The sequence below is a fragment of the Tursiops truncatus genome, chromosome 1, assembly GCF_011762595.2.
Source record: "Tursiops truncatus isolate mTurTru1 chromosome 1, mTurTru1.mat.Y, whole genome shotgun sequence".
Taxonomy (NCBI): domain Eukaryota; kingdom Metazoa; phylum Chordata; class Mammalia; order Artiodactyla; family Delphinidae; genus Tursiops; species Tursiops truncatus.
Window position 1 is genome coordinate 145,986,962 of NC_047034.1, and position 22,898 is coordinate 146,009,859.

The 22,898-nt window shown below is 38.4% G+C and overlaps 1 protein-coding gene across 1 annotated transcript in view; it reads left to right on the forward strand.

The window, feature by feature from the left end:
- PIK3R3 (phosphoinositide-3-kinase regulatory subunit 3) overlaps positions 1-22,898 on the forward strand; it is an 85,331-nt gene that overhangs the window by 46,500 nt on the left and 15,933 nt on the right. Inside the window, exons 2-7 of the mRNA XM_019937870.3 lie at positions 1,004-1,112; positions 3,250-3,348; positions 11,356-11,536; positions 11,928-12,053; positions 19,931-20,073; positions 22,624-22,800. Of these exons, the coding sequence (XP_019793429.1) occupies positions 1,004-1,112; positions 3,250-3,348; positions 11,356-11,536; positions 11,928-12,053; positions 19,931-20,073; positions 22,624-22,800 (835 nt within the window). The remainder of the gene's footprint in view (positions 1-1,003; positions 1,113-3,249; positions 3,349-11,355; positions 11,537-11,927; positions 12,054-19,930; positions 20,074-22,623; positions 22,801-22,898) is intronic.

The following is a 22,898-nucleotide window of genomic DNA, read 5'->3' on the forward strand; positions in this document are numbered from 1 at the left end:
ACAAAAAACCAAAACCATAGGATGTGATGTTCAAATTTAGAGAAGAGCTGGTTCATGATAATTGTCAGTAAATCATAAAGTAGGGGGCAGATTGGGCCAGGACTGGAGAGGCAGGAAGGCCAGGGAGCCCCAGTGCGCCTGACAAAAGTGGGCATGCTCCAGATGGACAGTCTAATTACGACCATCATGGCAAACATTTTCACAAAGCTGTAAACTCTTCAAGGCCAGGGACGGTGGCTTACTCAAGTCTGTATCCCCACTTCTTAGCACTTTCTTGCGCATGATAGACATTTAATACGTATTTCTGCGAACCAGGGAACTGAGCTGAATCAGCTCACTGCTTTCAAAGCCATTTTGGGTGGTGTCTATTCATGCAATTCATTCACTCCTCTGCCTAAGGCAGGGATGACAAACAGACTTTATCTCACTCTGATGGACTGATAATGGATGCCTGGAAGCATGAATAACACAGATTTTGAGGGGACTTCCTTGGCAGTCCAGTGGTTAAGACTCCACGCTTCCACTGCAGGCGCACGGTTTCAATCACTGGTTGGGGAACTAAGATCCCCGCAGGCCGCGCGGTGGGGCAAAAAAAAAACTGCATAAAGAAAAAATGACGTGGATTTTGAGACCAATTCCTGGCATGGAGGAAAGGAGTGCCGCTCATTCACAATGCCACCTTGAAAGAATGGTGGCACAGACATTCTCTATTCCCCACCCCTGGTCTAGGAGAAGGGAATCCAACGAAAAGCTAGTACTTTATAAGAAGGAAGAAAACGCAAATAGCTCAAATATTTCATTTTTTCAGGCAATTATTAGTAGAGTTCTAAAAGGACTCTTTCTTTGGCTAATGTTTAACATTTAACATAAAATAACTCTTAATTTGATTTATAATTATTTGAATCTTAGTGTACATTGGTTAATGAGCTGTGTTTGACTGAGGAAATTAGAAAACAAATAATAATTTACATCTACAAAATAATAATATTCATTTCTCTTCTAGCTCTTCCACCAAAGCCACCTAAGCCAATGACTTCAGCCATTACAAATGGAATGAAGGACGGTTCTGTTTCTCTTCAGGATGCAGAATGGTACTGGGGGGATATTTCAAGGTAACTAGAAGGGTACTATAATTGAATGAAGTTTAAAAAAATAATTTTGAGATTATGAGTTAAAATAAAACATTTTTAATGCCCCACAAGTTGTCATTTAAAGATTACCATTTAAAAAATTGTTTAGGAGAACCTTTCAAATTTTCTAAATGCTTTTCTTCCCACAAAAAAAAGTGACAAGAAAATCTTTCAATTATGGCTGTGATTATTACTTTTAATACTGTATTGAGGATAGACTTCTGAATAAATGAAACCTATACATTTAGGATAGGTGCATGTGTTTTAGGACAAAAGATATTTATCTGTACTTAATTTTCCTTTTCTGTTTCTAAGGCAATGGTTCCACAATCTTTGCATGCACAAGAGTCATGGGGTAGGGTCCAGGAATCTGCATTTATAACCTCCCCAGGTGATTTTTATGCACCCTTCACACACCTCCTTTTGAGAAACAGGACTCTAGTATAGATTTGCTTTTTGGGTAAAATGTGGTTTTGGGAAGCTTTGAACTTACAGAAGGAAAAAATATATATGTATATATATTTTAAAATTTGAACATTGTATTTTCTTGTTTTTAAAAAGTCCTATCTATTTCTGCCAAGTCAGATTCCAGGTTGCTTCTATATTGCTCAATATGCTTGTCCTTCTCCTTCTCTTGTCTGTTCTCTCCCATTACAAAGTAGCACTCATTTCTTTTTTTTTCCTTATCATTTTAACCCTCTTTAAATATACAGTTCAGTGGCATAAAGTACATTCACATTATTGTTCAACCATCACCACCATCCGTCTCTGGAACTCTCATCTTCCCAAAGTGAAGCTCTGTACCAATTAAACACTAACTCCCCTTTCCTCCTGTTCTCCCCAGCCCCTGGCAAGCACCATCCTGCCTTCTCTTTCTATGAATTTGACTATTCTAGGTACCTCATATAAGTGGAACCATATAACATTTGTCCTTTTGTGTTTGGCTTATTTCACTTAGCATAATGTCTTCAAGGTTCATCCATGTTGTAGCGTGTGTCAGAATTTCCTTTTTAAGGCTGAATACTATTCCATTATATGTATATACCACATTTTTATTTATTCATTCATCTGGACATTTGGCTTTGGTGAATATTTGGATTGTTACAGCTTTGGGCTATTGTGAATAATGTTGCTGTGAACATTGGTGTATAAATGTTTGTTCAAGTTTCTGCTTTCAGTTCTTTGGGTGTATACCCAGAAGTGGAATTTCTGGGTCATATGGTAATTCCTTATTTAATTTTTTTTTTTTTGTTGTTGTTGTTGTATGCGGGCCTCTCACTGTTGTGGCCTCTTGGGCTACAGAGCACAGGCTCCAGACGCACAGGCTCAGTGGCCATGGCTCACGGGCTCAGCCGCTCCGCGGCAGTGGGATCTTCCTGGACTGGAGCACGAACCCATGTCCCCTGCAACGGCAGGCAGACTCTCAACCACTGCGCCACCAGGGAAGCCCCTCCTTATTTAATTTTTTAAGGAAGACTTAATATATTTCATATTCAAATTGATCAGAAAATTTAAATTTTAGCAGTGTACAATAAAAGGATCTGTTATATTTAAATACTACGTAATTTATATTTTAAGACCATGTGGTTCTATAATTCAAGTTTCTTTTATGCTCTGCCATTTTCTTTGAGTCTTCTAGTGTTGTTCCTTAAAGGCCTAAACCAGCCCTGCAGAAGGAATTTGTTATCAGTATAAATTCAAATTGGAGAATATTATATTAAAGGCTGTGAACTAAGTAAATTATCCACACTCTGATCTGACCCAGCTGCCACTGTTGCTTAAACTTAATCTTCTTTCTAAACAGCTGTTGTTTTTTTCTGAAACTCTACAAGTTCATACCTGTCTAAGGAAGCCCTAAAGGCTTAATGGAAACACTATTCCCTACAGACAGTTGAAACCTGGAAGAGTTCAAAAATCAAATACCCTTCCTTAGATTGCATAACACCAAAAATCAAAACAGAAAGAAATATCTACGGGGAGGAACTAAATGACCTCTGGCAGCCCCCATGATTCTATAACCTTAGACGTACCTACCTCCCAACTAGTCTTAGTGATAATATGTGAGAAGAAAAACCAACACTTACATTTTTTTCATTTTTCCTATAATTCTGTTCTTCAGGGAGGAGGTAAATGACAAATTACGGGACATGCCAGACGGTACCTTCTTGGTCAGAGATGCCTCAACAAAAATGCAGGGAGATTACACTTTGACTCTGCGGTGAGTATTTTTCAGCATTTTGGCTAGGGTTCTACTAGGATTATTTATTTCTGGGTATACAAAGATTCCCGTATTTTATTTAAATCTTTACATACAAATTTTTTCATATTTTTATTTAATTTAGATACATAATTTTTAGTTTGGCTAACCGTCCTTTTTCTACACATTTAAATATTTAAATGTTATATTAAAAAGGCAACAGTTTTTATTTTTATGTAGCAATAAGACAGACAGGCTTAAAATCCCTAAATGTAATGAGTAAGAAATATACTGTTGACCTTATGAGTGAAGGAGAGGTCATGGGCACAGCCTAAGGTTATTAATGATGTGCTGGGAATCCACCCCTCCAATAACAGACTTCAGAGAGTTAAACTCAACATAGTTTAGGCTGATGAGGATATGTAGAAGATAAAGCAATTCTCAGCCTATATCATGCCATCCATGTGGGCGTATTAGAATCTCATAACGTGGATGTATCATTCTTTATATTTACAAAGATGGGATGTATATATATTTATTAAAAAACTTTATATATATGTATATATATATATATTTTTTTTTGCGGTACACGGGCCTCTCACCGTTGTGGCCTCTCCCGCCGCGGAGCATAGGCTCCGGATGCGCAGGCTCAGCGGCCATGGCTCACGGGCCCAGCCGCCCTGCGGCATGCGGGATCCTCCCGGACCGGGACACGAACCTGCGTCCCCTGCATCGGCAGGCGGACTCTCAACTACTGCGCCACCAGGGAAGCCCTATAGATATATTTTTAATTAATTAATTTTTGGCTATGTTGGATCTTCGTTGCTGTGCACGGACTTTCTCTAGTTGTGATGAGTGGGGGCTACTCTTCGTTGCGGTGCGCAGGCTTCTCATTGCGGTGGCTTCTCTTGTTATGGAGCATGGGCTCTAGGCACACAGGCTTTAGTAGTTGTGGCTCGCGGCCTCTAGAGCGCAGTCTTAATAGTTGTGATGCATGGGCTTTGTTGCTCTGTGGCATGTGGGATCTTCCCGGACCAGGGCTCGAGCCTGTGTCTCCTGCATTGGCAGGCGGATTCTTAACCACTGTGCCACCAGGGAAGCCCAGATGGGATGTATATTTAAATAGGTTAGGAATACTGTATTAGATATTTCCACATTCAGTTTTAACAATTAACATAGCCTAAGGGCAGTAAAGTCTTGTGATTTTTTTTTTAAAGGAATATCTAAATAAAAGAATAATGATAACAATAGTGACAATAACCACTTCCTTGTACTAAGCATTTTACATTCAATATCTATTTATTTATCAAAACAACCTTATGGGGTAGGTATTATTAATATTTCCATTTTATAGATGAAGTAACTGAAGCTTAACTTTGTTAAGAAACTTGTCCTAAAGACACTTAGCTTATAAGTGGCAGAGGATGAGTTCAAATCCAGACTTATCTGTCTCTTTGTTGCCTTTCCAGCCTAGTATCTTTAGGAAAAATAATCCCATATTTTATGCTAGAAATTTGGGGTTTATATCAGTTTCTAGTAAAGACATTAATACCTTAGGACTTCAGTTGTGCTGAGGAATAATTAGTGTTCTACAGTGATTCATTCAACTTAATTTTTTCCCATTCCAGTCAGGCTTCTGTCTCTACTACTCTACACGGACAGCTAAACCAATGGCCACTTCTTTCTTACCTTACCTGACCTCTTAACAGCATTAGTCATAGACACTTCTTCTTAGAAACAGTTTATTGTCTTGGCTGTTGTGACATCACCCTCTCCTAATTTCCTTCCTAACTCCTTTGCTCAATATCCCAGGGATCAGAATTGGGCCTCCTTTTCTCCATTCTCCCAAGGTGAGCTTGTCCTCTCCCATGGCTTTAATATACAGCTTCGTGGTGATGATTCATAAACCTTATCTCCAGCTCTGACCTCCTGAATTCCAGATGCATATATCCAGTTGCTACTTAGATAACTAGAGGACATACTAATTTTAATATAATCAAAGCAGAATTCTTGATTTCTAATGCATCTCCTCTACCCAGACTGTTTCTCTTCTAGTCTTTCCTTTTTTCAGAAGCAGAACCACGAACTCTACAGTTACTAGAACCACAAATCTTTTTTTTTCCTCCCTTTCCCTCAGCCTCACATCCAAGCCATCATTAAACGAGCCCTGCCAACTCTACCTCCAAATCTACATCCATAATCTCTTCACACTTCTCTACCATCCAAATCTAAGCCACCATCTTCTTGCTTATATTTCATAGTTACCTCCTAACAGATTTGGATATGTAGAAAGTTGGGAGAGAAGGTTTGCAGGATTAGGTAACAATAGGAACAAAGATATGAAGGTGAGGAACTATAGAGTCCTGTTCTGTGAGATGCAATCCCATTTGGCTAGAGGGTAACATTTGAAAAGAGGAAAAAGCAGTAGGGGATAGAAGGTTGGAAAAGGGTCATGTTGAAGAGGGCTTTGAATTCTAAAATTTGGAGTTTGTGTTTATTATCATAGGGAGGAGGGGGAACCATTTCATTTTTTAAAAAAGTTTATTTATTTTTGGCTGCGTTGGGTCTTTGTTGTTGCACGTGGGCTTTCTCCAGTTGCAGCCAGCAGGGCCATTCTTCGCTGCAGTGAGCAGGCTTCTCATTACAGTGGCTTCTCTTTGTTGCGGAGCATGGGCTCTAGGCACGTGGGCTTCAGTAGGTGTGGCACGTGGGGTCAGTAGGTGTGGTTTGCGGGCTCTACAGCACAGGGTCAGTAGTTGTGGCGCACGGGCTTAGATGCTTCGCAGCATGTGGGATCTTCCCAGACCAGGGCTTGAACCCCTGTCCCCTGCATCGGCAGGCAGATTCTTAACCACTGTGCCACCAGGGAAGTCCCCCATTTCATTTTTTAAATAGGGAAGTTATATGATCAGACCATATTTGAATAGAAAAAAATAAAAAAGGATAGAGACTAGTAAAGAGTTAAAAGGCTATTATTAATTGAGAGGGAATGATCATCCAGAATTAGATTTATTCTTTAATCATTTAATATTATTGAGTGCCCACATTGTTCTAGGAAAAGAAAATGATGGACAAGCCAGACATGGTCTCTTGTCTATAGTGTTTATATTTGGGAAGGGGTATTAGTGGGGGAGAGGGAGACAAAATAAACACATAAAAAAGAAATGAGGGAGTTCCCTGGCAGTCCAGTGGTTAGGACTTGGCATGGCCCTGGGTTCAATCCCTGGTTGGGGAACTAAGATCCCGCAAGCTGCGAGGCACAGCCAAAAAAGAAATGAGACTGAATCACTTTGTTGTACACCTGAAACTAACACAATATTGTAAATCAACTTAGTTCAATAAAAAAAAGAAAAGATAATTTCACAGTGTATGAAGTGCTATATAGGGAATACATAAGGTTATCTGATAACAGAATATGAGGAAAGGGAATTTCACATAGTTTTCAGGAGGACCTCTCTGAGGATATGACTTTGGAAAACTGAAGGATTAGAAAGAGCCATCCAGAAAAGTGTTCCAGGGAGAGGGAACAGAAAATGCAAAGACACTGATTTTGGAAAGATTTGGTGGATCCAATGAATGCAGAGACTGCTGTGCCTGGCTTCCAGTGTGAACCACAGAGTGGTAGGAGATGAAGTTGAAAGTGGAAAGAGCCCAGTGCAGAGAGCCTGATGAGCCATGGTAGGGAATTTGAAATTTATTTCTAAGTGCAAAAAAAATTAATAAAAGGTTTTAAGCAGGAAAATGACATGATTGAAAGATTAAATGAACTATTACGTAGGATGGTGGCTCTAGGAATGGAGTTGAGGAATCAAAGTAAGAGGCAATGTGGAGCTAAGAGCTAAAAGAATTTGATAATAGAAAAGGTATGAGGTTGAGGAGGAGTTAAAAGTGACTGGTTTGACCCCTGCGGGGCTTAGAATGAATGTGCCATTTATAGAAATAGGAGAGCCAGGAGCAGTTGATTTTTAGCTGCTTCAGAACTTCCAGGTTAAAAAATATCTAGAATATGGCTAGAAATTTAGGTTTAATGCTTAGGAGAGAGTATAGGGCCAGAAAAAGATTCAGGTACCATCTATATAGAATAATTGGAATTTTAAAGAAAGAGTTTATTTTGGAAAAAATGGGTAGAGGCTGAAGGCAAATTTTTTTAGGGAATAACTGTGTTTAGCAGCAGGATGGAGGCAGAGAAAGAGCAGTCTAAGAGTTGAGAGAAAAGAGTAATGTCCTAGAGGTCATGGGAGTATGAAATATTAAGAAGGAAGTGGAGATGGAGGGAAGGAAGGGAGTAGGGAAATTTCAGTCACTGCAAAGAATCTGAGCCTGGGATAGAGGAAGTGAGCAGAGTCTGAATTTGGTGACCCTCAAATGAGAGGAATGAGAGTGAAGTCAGACTGCAGAGAGTAGGTGATGAGAAAGTAGAGGTTTTTCAATTCAGTAACCATTTAAAAAAATCAGCAAATAGTATTTATTATAGAAAATCTGGATAGTTAACAAATCTTTAGGAATCTGATATATGCCAGGCATTGGGCCAGGTGCTAGGATATAAGAAGGAATAGCATGATTCTTCTGTTCAAGAAGATTACAGTGAGGGAGAGGCATAATTAAAAATCCACCACCACAATTCCTTCATGTCTTTACTTCCCTCCTTCTCTGTTTAGGGTCCATGGTCCACTATTAAAGTTACCCTTGTGAATATATCCTCTCTCCAAACTTGCTCCTCTCTCCCTTCATAGTAGTCGTCTAACTATATTCCAACACTTGTTAAATTCAACTCTCCATCTAGTTTTTGCTTATACCTGGGCAGCTGAATGTGGAGAAAAATACATCATGCTGATTGGTCTCACATTAACTTTGTGACTGCTAATCTTAAGTGGGCATTTAGTACTGCCCAGCTGAATTTGCATTTCCGCAATCCATTTGCTCTCTCACTTTTCCTAGATGATAATTTCACATATTCTTTTTTTTCTCTTCAGATCAACAACCCACCCCCTTCCCTTTTAACAAGCTGCTTCCTGTTTCTCTGAGGACATGGAAGCAGTTAGAAGCCATAATTCCATCATGCTCCTGTTGCTATAGCTGTCAACATGAATGTAAATAGTCTGCCTTTTTCCTGTTCCATTCATGTCCTTGTCCAAGATCCTGTTGTGGACTGGATCCCATCCTATCCCTCTAACCTACTCAAGGACATCACCCTAGGAATTATCTTGTCCTTTCTTTTGTATCAACAGTTTTTGTCTCTCTACTGAGCCGTTCCCATCAGTATATAAACATGCTATACTGTCTCTCACTTAGGAATAGTAAATAAAGAATACTCCCTTGACTCTCTTTCTCTTTCCAGCTATTTCCCTATTTCTCTGCTCCCATTTACAGCAGTATTCCTCAAGACAGTTCTCTATAGGCATTTCTTCTATCTCTTCTTTCATTCTCTTTAATCCATTCCAGTCAGGCTTCCACCCTTACCATTCCACTGAAACCATTTTGTCAAGATCACTTAGTGATTCTCTACTTTGCCAAGCCCCAAGATCATTTACCCAGTTGATTATTTCCTCTTTGTTGAAATGCTTTTTTTTAAAATTGCTTTTTTTGGATACCATTTACTTATTAATTCCCCTCTCTTGGTTTCCTTTGTCATCTCCCTGACCACTAAACATTGGTGTACCCCAGGACTTAGAACTCGGACCTTTTCTCTTATTCAACTATGTTCATCTTCAAATAACATCTATAGGCTGACAATTCCTGATTTTATACATCTAGCCCAGAACTTTCTCCTGAACTTTAGATTCTTCACATAGGCTGCAGGATCCTCTGCTCTTGGATGTTCACTAGGCATCTCAAATGTAACATGTCTAAAACAAAATTGTTTTTTCCTCTTTAAACGTGTTCCTTTTATATATCCTTCTTCACTCCAATAAATGACAGTTCCGTTCTGGCTACTTAAGATAAAAACCTTGAAATCATCTTTACCTTGTCTCTTTCTCTCATATCCATATCCAGGCCACAGCATATCCTGTCAGCTCTCTCTTCAACATATATTCAGAATCCCACCATTTCTCAGTGTCTCCACTGCTACTACCCTTGTCCAGGACACCATCATGTCTTGCCTAGATTATCTTTCCACTCTACCCCTTCCCACTTTGTATGGTCTCACCTCAACCTAGCAGCTAGAATGAGCCTTTTAAAACACAAAATAGATGATATCATTCTGCTCAGACCCTCTTGTGTTTCCCTGTCTTACTCAGCAAAATCCAAAGCCATTACGATGACCCATAGGCTATTAAATGATCTAAGCTCGTTTTATATCTTTTACTTTGTCTCCCACTACTCTCCTTTTTGCTCATTCAGCCCCAGCATCACTGGCCTCATTGCTGTGCCTGGAATATGCCAAGCTTTCTTCTACCTCAGGGGCTTTGCACTTGCCGTTCCCTCTGTCTGGAAAACTTCTCCCCCAGATATCTGCTGTGCTAGCTCCCTCAATTCATTTAGGACTCTGCTAAATGTCACCTGAACAGAGTGGTTTTCCTTGTTTAACATGTATAAAATAGCAATCTCTCCACCCCCAGAATGATCTCTTCCCTTTACTCTGCTTTATTTTTTTTCCAAAGGACTTAATACCAGTTGATATATCTAGTTGTATATTTTATATGTTCTATCTTAATGAAAAATTCTTTATCCTCTTTATAAATATGGAGATACATTCCTCATGCTGCTAAATTGGAAGTTCTGTGAGAGCATGTACTATATCTGGCCTGCTTATCATTATGTCCACTGTGCCTCATACAGTTCCTGGCACATAGTAGATGTTCAATAAGTTTTTTTTGAATGAATGAGTGCTTTTTAGCTTTTCTCTAGCAGAAAGACCAGCTTGCATTTATTGTGGGTATATGTGTGGGTATATACACCTATAGAAACTGCATATGATTAGGTGGTCCTTCTAATGTACATTTTACAGGAATAGTTCTTCATCCATCTAAACAGTGACCTTCTGAGCATTAAATTTAAATCAATCCACAGATTCAAACCAATTGTGTTTGACCTTTCACAAATCCCAGTGGTTCATTTATCATGTGTAATGGCATGGCATAAAGAGATACAGAAGCATATTTTTTCCCCATTAAGTCTGCATTCTGCTATAAGAACAGTTGAGTGGGAATGGTGCAGTATTTTGCTATGATATAATGAATACATCTGCTCTGGTTTTAGATTATACCTTATGGGACTTGTAAAACATTGCCATTTTAAGCTTTGGTTATAAATTATCTTTTAAGGGACCATTGGATATGACTCAGTAAGCAAAAGTGGTCTAAACTATTCAAGCATCAGATTACATCCATCTAATATAAATGACTCTTCAAAAGCTGTACTTTGTAAAACAGTTGAATGACAGTTGAATCATTTACATATTGTGATAGCCTAAATAAATAGTCATTTCCAAGAATTATAAGCAAATATAAAAGAAAAAATAATGTAAGGTGCTAGATTAATTACTCAGTTATAAATCATTCGAGGAGCTTAATTATGTTTGTGCATTAACAATAAAACCTTGAGTGCTGTGTTGGTGTATGTGTGACAAATGGTTATCATCCCCCTTCATGTAGAGATTGCTTCTGCTTCCCTCCACAGACACACAACCACGTATCTTTAGATCCCAAAGAGATTGTCCCTGTTCTTCCTGATATAGAATTTAAATTTAAAAATTCATTCAGAAAATAAACAAAAGATACAATTTACTTGTGTTTTGATTTTTTTTAGTGATTATTTTTGCTAAATTTGTTGATACTGGAAGCTATGTAAGTATGCTGACCTTTAGTAACCAAGATATTTTATAGACAAAAGAAATAGTTGTAAAAAAAATATGATATTATGTATACTTCTACACACATAACATGTGCCTTTTTACCCATTCCAGTTTCATTAACATAGTAAAAACTTGTTTATAATGTAATACCAAGCTTTCATATCTCCATGTGAAAGTAGTACTTCAATAGAATGTTTTGGGAAAAAAATCTACAGTTGTTGTCTTGTTCACAGGAAGGGAGGCAATAATAAGCTAATAAAGATCTATCATCGAGATGGTAAATATGGCTTTTCTGATCCTCTGACATTTAATTCTGTGGTGGAGCTCATTAGCCACTATCATCATGAATCTCTTGCTCAGTACAATCCCAAACTTGATGTGAAGCTGATGTACCCAGTGTCCAGATATCAACAGGTATGATTACACAATTTTTTTTTGGCTGTGCTGTGCAGCATGCAAGATCTTAGTTCCCCCACCAGGGATCGAACCCGTGCCCCCTTCAGTGGAAGTGTGAAGTCTTAACCACTGGACCGCCAGGGAAGTCCCATGATTACACAAGCTCTTGATAGCTAATTGACAAGTCATTATTTAACAACATCATTTGATTCTAACTTACCAGGCTTATCAGTTAGAAAAAAGAAGAAATTTAGACGTTTAAAATTTCCTACTTAAGATTTAAGATATTTTTAGAACTTATTTTGTGGCTACTACTCCTTAATAGCTTGTTGTATGTGTTTATTAACTTTATATAAAAATACTTCTGTTTATGTTTCCTATTCTTTATTTCTTTTGTTTACCTGTATAGGATCAGTTGGTAAAAGAAGATAACATTGATGCAGTAGGTAAAAAACTGCAAGAGTATCACTCTCAGTATCAGGAAAAGAGTAAAGAGTATGACAGGCTATATGAAGAATATACCAGAACATCCCAGGTTAGTATATTTTTGTTGTTTAGGCCAATAAGTATGCAATAAGTATTATAGTTATATCGGATTTTCTATAATTTTATAATTTTCTGTAATTCACCTGACAATCTTTAGCTGTCTTAATATCTTTTTTTAATTTAAAAAGTTTTTAAATTTATTTTTTATTGATGTATAGTTGATTTACATATATAAATTCTTATATATATTTATATATAAAAATTATTTTTCAGATTCTTTTCCATTATAGGTTATTACAAGATACTGAATATAGTTCCCTGTGCTATACAGTAGGACCTTGTTGTTTAAGCTGTCTTAATATCTTTTTGTTTTTAATTGAAGTATCCTTGATTTACAATGTTGTGTTAGTTTCTGGTGTATAGCAAAGTGATTCAGTTATACATATGTATACATATTCTTTTTCATATTAGTATCTTTTAATATCAAATAAACTGGTTTGAATAATACCAACTTATTATTGAATAAGTTTTCAATAGGGTATAAACACTGTGCTCCTATACATCTTTATTCCTCCCCCTTTATATTGTTACTACCACTGATTACATTTTTATACATTGCCAATTAGCATAGATTTATAATTATTGTTTTATGCATTTGTCCTTTAAATCATATAGGCTTTTATATTTACTTATCCAGTTACCTTTACCAGTATTCTTTATTTCTTCATTTAGCTTTTTTTTTTTTTTTAATATTTATTTGGCTGCACCAGGTCTTAGTTGCGGTACGCGGGATCTTCGTTGCCCCATGTGGGATCTTAGTTGCAGCACATGGGATCTAGTTCCCTGACCAGGGATCAAACCCGGGCTCCCTGCACTGGGAACTCGGAGTCTTAGCCACTGGACCATCAGGGAAGTCCCTCTTCATGTAGCTTTGAGTTACTGTCTAGTGTCCTTTCATTTCACCCTGAAGGAGTCTCTTGAGCATTTCTTGTAGGGCAAGTCTAGTGATAACAAACTCCTTCAACTTTTGTTTATCTGGGCATATCTTAATTCTCCTCCTTCATTCTTGAAGGACAGTACTGCTGGTTATAGAATTTTTGGTTGATGTTTTTTTTTTTTTCTCTCAGGGCTTTAAATATGCCTACCCACTGCCTTCTGGCCTCTATGTTTCAGATGAGAAATCAGCTATTAATTTTATTGGGGGTCATTTGTATATGACAGGTTGCTTCTCTCTTGCTGCTTTCAAAATTCTCTCTTTGTGTTTTGACAATTTGACTATAATGTGAAATACTTGTTTTTTTAATATCTTTGTCTATAGTTTATAATTGTTAACTGTGAAGGGTATTCCAGTATTACTGTGCTTCATGGTACCTTGTTTTGACCCTAGAATTAATGTTCTTGATTTCTCAGCCCCAAAGCCCTTGATCTTATTTCTAAGCTAGTGTCTGTGGTGGGCAGTGTAAAGGTAGAGACTGCACCAGGAACCTCAGGACTGGAGGAGTTTATTAGGGAATATTGGCCTGTGAGGATTATAGGTTAGGTATGAGATATAGTGCTGATTGGGGAAAGGTGTGGGATTACAGTGGCCAGAATTGCCATAATGGTCCATTTTTCTATGTGAGATGTTTGATTTCATTTTATTTTCAGGTTTTCTTTTATTAATTAGTTATTCAGAATTATTTTAATAACTTTTTTTCCCTTTTCTGATACTTGTGTCTGTGGTGTGCCTGTGTGTGTATGCTTTTTTTTACACTGCAAATTTCAACTTTTCTGTATTCCTTTACCTCTTCTAGGTGCATTATCTGTGATGAGGCTAGTGTTTGAGTTAGAATGGGGAAAAAGTTACTGAGGAATCAACATATGTGGTCAACATTAGGGGATGGTGAAATTATCATACATATAATAGAAGGTTATACAGCTATTAGAATAGTTTTCAGAAATTATTTTAAAACTTCTTGATTTTTAAAAAGTGAAAAAGTTATGTAAATATATATGTTAAATTCAATATAAATGTTGCTGAATTCTATGAATTATATCACACAACATAAAAGTTCCCATTCCCCAGAGGCAACTGCTGTTATTAAGTACTTCTTAGGAATTCCTGATGACCTGAGAAATGCTAATGATGTAGTTTCAGGTAAAGGAGACAGCATTTAGAATTGTGTGTACATGATTTCAGCTGTGGGTGTACCTACTCACCTGAAGGGAGAAGACTTTATAAAAATATTCTGGGATGTTTTGGGGATAGAATTAGAGAGATTTGGGGAAAATACAGTTAAAATAGAAAGAAGGAAATAATAAAAAAATAATATGCATGTATTATTCTATAACAAAAATGACATTTCTTCTTTTTAAAACAAAATGAACACTACCAAACGTAAAATAGATAGCTAGTGGGAAGCAGCCGCATAGCACAGGGAGATCAGCTCGGTGCTTTGTGACCACCTAGAGGGGTGAGATAGGGAGGGTGGGAGGGAGGGAGATGCAAGAGGGAAGAGATATGGGGACATATGTATATGTATAACTGATTCACTTTGTTATAAAGCAGAAACTAACACACCATTGTAAAGCAATTATACTCCAATAAAGATGTTAAAAAAAACAAAAAAAATGAAATGAAATTATTCTATAACCATCAAAAAGAATAAGGCAGTCTACTGATTTTGAGTGGTTTCTAAGACATATTAAGTAAAAAAAAAAAAAGTGAGGTACAGAAAAATATATGTGGTAGAGAGAAGCCCGTGCGCTGCAACGGAAGATCCCACGTGCTGCAATGAAGATTCCGCTGGCAACTAAGACCCGATGCAGCCAAATAAATAAATAAATAAATAAATTATTTTAAAAAAGAAAAATATATGTGGTATACTGTCATTTATGGTTAAAAAAAGAATTTGGAAGGTGTTATATATTTATATGTACTCAGAATATCTCTGGTCAAAAACTGACATACTCTCTGGGGAAGGTAATTAAGGCAGTGAGGGTGCAGGAGTAGGGAACTTAATCTTTACTATTCTTTTGTATTGTTTGATTTATTTTTTTTCTCTGTGCATGTATTACCTTTTTAAAAAATATAAAATGAACTGAATTGGAATTTAGGAGATTTATTTTCTAATCCTGGTTATGTTAAAAACTAGTGATGTCCCATGAGAGACATCACTTGTCCATGCTTCAAGTTCCCATCTATAAGATGCAGATACTGGCAACTACAGCTATATTTGAGTGTGAATGTGTGTTTGTGAGAGAGAGAGAGAGAGAGAGAGAGAGAATCAGGTATAAAAGGTTAGCACAACCATCCAAAAACATTTATTGAATACCTAGTCTAGGTATGAAACTGTATTTGACTCTAGAAATACAGAGGGAGAGATGAGGCCCTATTTTGTAAAAGTGCAAAGTGCTCTGACAATATTTGTTAAATATAATGTGCATTAGTCAAAATAGCATACTTTAATCCCTTTCCTCTGCATCAAATAAAACTATGATGGGTTACTATAATTGTGTGTGTATATTTATTTAAAGGGCAACGTATAACACTATGTTTAATCTCACAAAAACATTGAGTAAAAGATTCAAAAGAATATATATATAATATGAGTGTATTCTGTAAGGTACAAAACCAAGCAAATGTTAACTTTTTAATTTTGGCTGTGAGCATAAAGTGGTAAAACCATAAAGAATAACAAGGAAATGATCATCATAAAGGGCAGGATAATGTTATCACCAAGGCAGGGAAGGTAGAGTGGGAAAAGGCAGGGAGTTGTGATCCAGAAAGCATACACAGGGAATTTCTGGGGTGCTGGTAGTGGATGTTCATTTTATAATAACTTGTTAAGCTGTGTATTTTTTATGTACTTTACTGTTATGTTATATCTCATGCTAAAAAATGATAAACATTAAAAGCCCATGGCTGTATGCAAAAACAATGTGAATATTTCTATAGATCAGAGGTGGAAGAGAAACCCACAATAAATAATCATAAATGGAACTTTTGGATCTGGAAATAAGCAGAGACAGCTGAGAGCTTGACCTCCCTGGTAGTTCCTTCTCAGTCTTCTTTGCTGATTTCTCCTCTTTGACCATTGTTCTGTTCTCCTTTCTGGATAGTCATTCACTCTCTGGTGTGATCTCAAAGAGTCTCATGGCCTTTACATACCACCTATATGTCAGTAACTCCCAAAATTCTATCTCTGGTTCTTCTGACTTCTTTTAACTCTAGACTTATATATTCAACTGCCTATTCAACAGCCCCACTTGGATGTTTAAGTAGATATCTCAAGCTTAACATATCCAAAATTGAACTCTGATATTCCACGTCAAGGCTGTTCTACCCTTTGCTTTCCCCATCTCAGTTGAGAATTATAATATTCTTCTTACTCAGGTCAAACGCCCTGAAGTCTCTTTCTTTTACATGTTGCGTCCAGTCCATCAGGCATTCCTGTTGACTTTACCTTTAGAATATACCCAGAATCCTACTCCTTCTCACCACATCCATTGCTAATACCTTGATCTAAGCCACTGTCAGTCATTTATCACAGAAACCTCCGAACTGGTCTTCTTGCCCTTATCTATACTCCCCTTGTCCTGGTCAGTTCTCAACATAGCAGCTAGGTGATACTTGTAAAACATAGGTAAGATCATAGCACTCCTTTGTTTGAGACCCACCTCTGGTTCCACGTTTTACATAGAGTGAAAGCCAGAGTTCTCTCTACAATGCCAGTATGATCTGTGTCCCTCTTTCTCTCTGACCTCATTTCTTATAACTCTCTTCCCCACTATACTCTAGCCACACTAGCCTCCTTGTGGCTCCGCGAATATACTAGACCTGCTGCCTATCTTTGAGTCTTTGCACCAGCCATTTCCTTGCCTGAAACACTTTCCCCTGAGATAGGCACCTGGCCAACCACCTCACCTCCTTCAAGGCTTTGCTCAAATGTTGTCATCTCAGCGAGGCTCACTTGACAACTTTATTTGAAATTCCAGCTCACATTTCACTTCTCCTTTCCTACTCTACTTTTCTTTTTCCGTAATACTTCTTACCTTCTAAAAAACTATGTAATTTATTTACTTGTTCTATTATTTATTGTGTGTATAACCCCCTAAACTATAAGTTCCAGGAGGGCAGAAATCTTTAAGTTTGTTTACTTACATATCCCAAATGCTTCAAATAATGCCTGGCGTATAGTTAGTGTTCAATTATTTGTTGAATGAATTTATGCAAGATAATGAACCAAAGCACTACACCCTTGTCAAGGGTGTGAAGTCAGACTCATGGTATGGACTGGAATCTTGGGGAGGGCTAACCCTCCTGTGAATGGAGGCAAGAAAAAATGGCCACTATTGCATATGGCTTTGGTTTGTGTAGAGCTGCATTTCTGCTTTCTTGTCATGACTGGAGAAAGCAGAGAAAGCTCCACGTGCTGCACACATGCCCAGTAACATGGGGGCTTTAACAGCAGAATACGAGTTCTGGGCAGCTAAGAGACTGGGTTCTGGAATTGGAATCCCTAGTTGGGGAGCTGGGGATGGGGGTGGATGGAAGCAACCAAAAAAGCCACGAGGTCAAAGCTAGAAGAGGGCTAATTCCTCCGTGTGAGAATTGACAGCAACACCTGAGATGGGGCTGAGCGGAGAAGAGCCTTGGAGGCTTAATGCTTTGGGAGGTAGAGGAAGAGAGGGCGGGATCCAAAGGGATCCAGTGATTAGCAGTTTAGGAGATGTGCTGGGACAATGAGTGTTAAAGGGAGATTAAAGAATTGACCTCTGTTTGTGTCAGTGTTTCTAAGTGTTATAGACCTTCCCTGTTTTTTCTATGAAATCTTAGATACAATCTAGATTGCTTTAATGTAATCGAATTCTTCCCAGTGAATGGGAAGAGATGGTGTATCCTGAATCAGAGTTGGCACAGGGTGAGAATAGGCTGTATGTGGGGATATTTGGCATCCGGATTACGTATAATTAGGAGGCAAAGTGATAGGATTTAGCGATGGTTTGGGATTAGAGACAGGAATTCAGCAATGAGATCATTGGTGACCTTGGAAAGAGCAGTCTCTGTGGAATGGTGAGTACAGAAGCCAGAATAGGGCGAGTTGCAGTATGAATGAGAGATGAGGAAAGAGAGAGAACCCATATAAACAACTTTTTTAAGAAGCTTAACTGTGACTGGAAGAGAAATTAAGGTTAAGGAACTTTTTTTTTTCAAAGTGGTGTTACTAGAACTTGTGTGTATGCCGATGAGAAGGAACCTTAAACTGGGGGAGTGAATGCTGTAAGAGGGGCTAGTTGATGTGATGAGATGAAGTGCCTGAGAAAGGAAAAGGAGGTGAGACCCAGAGCACATGTAGGTAAAAGAGAAGAGAAGGAGAGCAGGTATAAATAAAGGTAGGGTTACAGTTTCGGCGGTAGGTGTAATGGCGTTGTTTGTGGGGGAGCTGCTGCTTTGGCAGCAGCACCAAATACTTTTTCCTTTGCTGCCCTACCTACCAACACACACAACAGTGTCAGTAAAGTCAAATTTTTGGTGTTTCCTTTGAAGATACAGGGCCAGAACTTTTAATAGGTAATTTCTAACCTTGCAAGGGAGCCACGACTATAATTTGAGAGTTGTAGAATTTGAGAGTTGCAGAATTTATAGCTAGATATTTAGATATGGGCATTACAATAAGTTTACAGTACTACTTGAGATAATGTATGATATAACCTCAGCTGTATGAAACATCACAAGGTTCTAGTGTCCCATATCTGCTAATCCCCTTATGTTCCAGCCCTACCGAGCAATTGCTGATCCCTAACATCCACTATTATTTCATGTATATGTCATGCCATGCCTTCTATGTGCAATGCTGAATTTTCTTCTCAGTTAAGACCTAGCTCAGACGTTGCCTCGTCCATGAAGTCTCTGTAAAGCAGTAAGTAACTTTATTGCCCCACTTTATTGCCTCTATCATGACATGAAACAAAACCTTATAAAAGTTCAGGAATCTATTTTGCCTGTATATTCTGAATCCTGGAGGGCAGGCCCCATGTTTTATGAATCTCTTTAACACCAGGTGGTACTTTCTAAACAGTGGATTCTCAATAATCATTTGTTGAAATTAATCATTGCTACATAGTTGAATTATCCCATAAGCACCAAAACTTTTAAAATTGTAAACATTCAGGATTGCAATCTTTCTAGATCTTTACACATATTTCTTCATTTTCTAAAGTAAATTGAACAAAATTTAACCCTCTTTGAAGATTTTAGGAGAATCATGATTCAGAAGCTAAAGTGTACAAATATATTCAGAGCTCATTGGAATGCGGAGGACCACTTACCCTATGTGGTGAACAATGTGAACGGCTTAGCCTCCTGGGCTTCTGTTAGCCTCCTGGGCTTCTGTTTTGTGGAGTTTTTAGTTTTTCATATTATTCTGCATCTCGTTTTAGCAGCTATTCTTCCCCTTTGCATTTTCTGCTTCTAATTAGATTAATCTACTAATGAATCTGTTTAGAAAACGCCATGCTTTAGAAATGAAAGTAAGTATAAGTAGACTCTATAGGGCTCTTCTGGAAATAAGGCTTTGCATGTTGGTGCATGAACTCCTCTGCTCTGTCTCTTCACTCGTTCAGCACCTTTTGGGGGTCAGCACTACATTAGTTACAAAGGCAGAACTTTATCCTTGTCTTCAAGATGTTCAGGGTTAATCTCTCTTAGCAACTCAGAGGGCTTTCTGTGTTTCTCAGCTATATTTCAGGTAATAGTTATTTTTCTTTTATTTTAGGGTTTGAATGATGTATTTTATATACAAGTAATACGGGTAGAAGGGTTTGTTTTGGTCCCCTTAATTTGATATTATATGGTATCGTAACAAGAATTGTAAGATTTGTTTTAAGCCTAAGGTCACAAAAAATACAAAGATAATGAAGTGTGTGTGTTTTCTTTTTTTACAGGAAATACAGATGAAGAGGACTGCAATTGAAGCTTTTAATGAAACAATTAAAATATTTGAAGAGCAGTGTCATACACAAGAACAACATAGCAAAGAATATATTGAGCGATTTCGGAAAGAGGGGAATGAAAAGGAAATTGAACGGTAAATCTACCTAATACCTCCAAGTGCGTCAGTGACCCGAGACATCTTTTCTTCTCCAATAATCTCTGACATGTCTGCTTTTACGCCCTCAAACTTGACAGTCCTGCCATATGGAATTACTTGCTGTTCCCACTAATGGCACCAAGCTGAACCTTGTCTCTTCTGTGTTCTTTCTCCGTCCTCCAAAATTGTTGACCCCGGCTCATCCTTTAGGACTTGGTTTAGATACAACTTACTGGAAAATTTTCCCTGACTCCCTAGACTGGTTTAGGGGCTTTTTATCCCCACCCCTACAGCATCTATCCTGATCCCTAGTGTAACATTTACTGAAAGTCACACTCACTGAATTTTGAGCTTGTTGAGAGTAAGGGTGGTGGCTTATTTTCCCTGATAGCTCCAGCAGGTTTTATGGTGCCTGAGAGTACATAGTGGTGCCCATGGAATATTTGTTGAACTGAAAACCAACGGCAGCAGTCTGACAATTAGTTGAAGGCAGAGCAAGACCATTGGCAGGAAGACCAGCCTGCATGTTGCAGGTGACTGATTGCGTCTTTGTGGTCATCAGGTTAAAAGACGGTGAAGGCCTGAACCAGAGCAATGGCACGAAAGGAGGGGTAGTTAATAGAAATGCTGAGGACTTGGTGCCTGACCAGATCTGGCAGGTGTGGGAGAAGCCAAAGATAATTCCTAGATTTCTGATATTAGTGACTAAGGGATGTGTAATTCACCAAAACGGGAAGTACATCAGGGGAGTTCAGGGTTGGAACCTATGAGTTTTGAAGTTCCTGTGAAAACCCAAATGGAGTTGTCTGAGAGGCAGGCAGCTGGTTATCTGGATTTGGAACTCACAGTACAGAAGGCATTTGGGAGGCCAAAGTGTTGTAGGTGATGGTAACTGCTAAGGATGAGATTACACAGAGAGTGAGAAGCATGAGTATTGGACCTGGCAACTAAAAGAGTATTGGGAACCTTTATCAAAGCAAATTTAGTGGAGTATTAGAAAATGAGCCAAATAACATGGGGCTGAGGAGTGAAAAAGTGGATCATAAAGAAAAATGAATCACATGCAAGGGAAAAGCAAAATTATTTCTCATATTAGCACCAAAGTGTTAGTGAACTTCTGTGTGCCTAAGAATAGTATTAAGTGCTGTGAGGCAGTATAGCTTAATGAATAAAACTGTGGGCTTAAATGCTATATTAACCATTTACTAGCTGTGTGACCTTGAGTGAGTTACTTAACTCTCTGAGCCTGTTTCTTCCTCCATAAAACTGTGGATAAAACCTTGTTGAAATGCTATGAGGACTAAGTGATACACACACACACATTTATGGTAGAGAAAGGTAGGGGTGTGTGTGTGTGTGTGTGTGTGTGTGTGTGTGTGTATCTTGACATATGGTATCAGTAAGTGACAGTTATTACTAATAATGAAGAAATAGAAAAGAACTTGTAGTTTAGTTGCAAAGGGAGTTAAAGTATCATGATGATGTTTTAATAGTAATATAAAACTACATATTATTGAGTGACAAATGAGTAATGTGGACAGTTGTTGCCTTAGGATTCAGAGCACAGCAAAACTTTGTGTGCTGGAAAAGCTTAGGGCCGTCATCTACTGAGTGCTTACCAAGATGTCCCAGGCACAGTTTAGTCCTTTTACATGTATTACCACAATTAATTCACATAGTACCCCAGCTTTACTTGTTCAGTCATGGCTGGATCCAGGGCCCAAACAAGATCATCAGGATTCCCCTCATGCTGTGTCTTTTGGCTCAGTTTTTCTCTGTGTTGGCTTCATCCTCAGGCAGGCTTTCCCTACGAGGTAGCAATATTAGCTGCTGGGAGTCCTAGAATCACATGTTCACAACTTAGTCCCAGTGGAAAGAGAGAATCTCTGTTTACAATATTTCTAGTAAGAGTCCTAGATTTGACTCTCACTGGGTCAGTTTGGGTATTATTCCCATTTCTGAACAAGTCATTGTGGCCTGAGGCAGGGATAGGATGGAATGGAACACTCTTTTTTTTCTTTTTTAATTAATTAATTAATTTAATTTTGGCTGCGTTGGGTCTTCGTTGCTGCGCATGGGCTTTCTCTAGTTTGGGTGAGCAGGGTCTACTCTTGTGGTGTGTGGGCTTCTCATTGCCGTGGCTTCTCTTGTTGAGCACAGGCTCTAGGGCGTGCAGGCTTCAGTAGTTGTGGCATGCAGGATTCCATAGTTGTGGCACACAGGCTTAGTTGCTCCAGGGCATGTGGGATCTTCCTGGACCAGGGCTCAAACCCATGTCCTCTGCATTGGCAGGCGGATTCTTAATCACTGCGCCACCAGGAATGGAACACTCTTATTGGCCAGGCTGGGTGGTATGGATGTTCACCTGTGAATCTGAGATGGGGGCAGGGAACATGACGGTGCTGTTCCCAGAAGAGTAGGAATGGGTATGTGCCAGGCAAAAACAGCAGATGTCCACCACACTTCAGGTGTTAGGGCTGTGTTCATACTGTGGAAAGCTCCTGCTTGGTTCGTGTTTTAGCCTTAATATGTCAAATATTTTCACAGAATTATGATGAACTATGACAAATTAAAATCACGTCTGGGTGAGATTCATGATAGCAAAATGCGTCTAGAGCAGGATTTGAAGAAACAAGCTTTGGACAACCGGGAAATAGATAAAAAAATGAACAGTATCAAACCTGACCTGATCCAGCTGCGCAAGATCCGAGATCAGCACCTTGTGTGAGTATTCTGGGACTATGTGGGAGGGATCCACCACCACCTGATTCCTACTGTGCTAGAGACCTTAGAGGTAGAAGAAGAGATTTGTCATTGAGAAC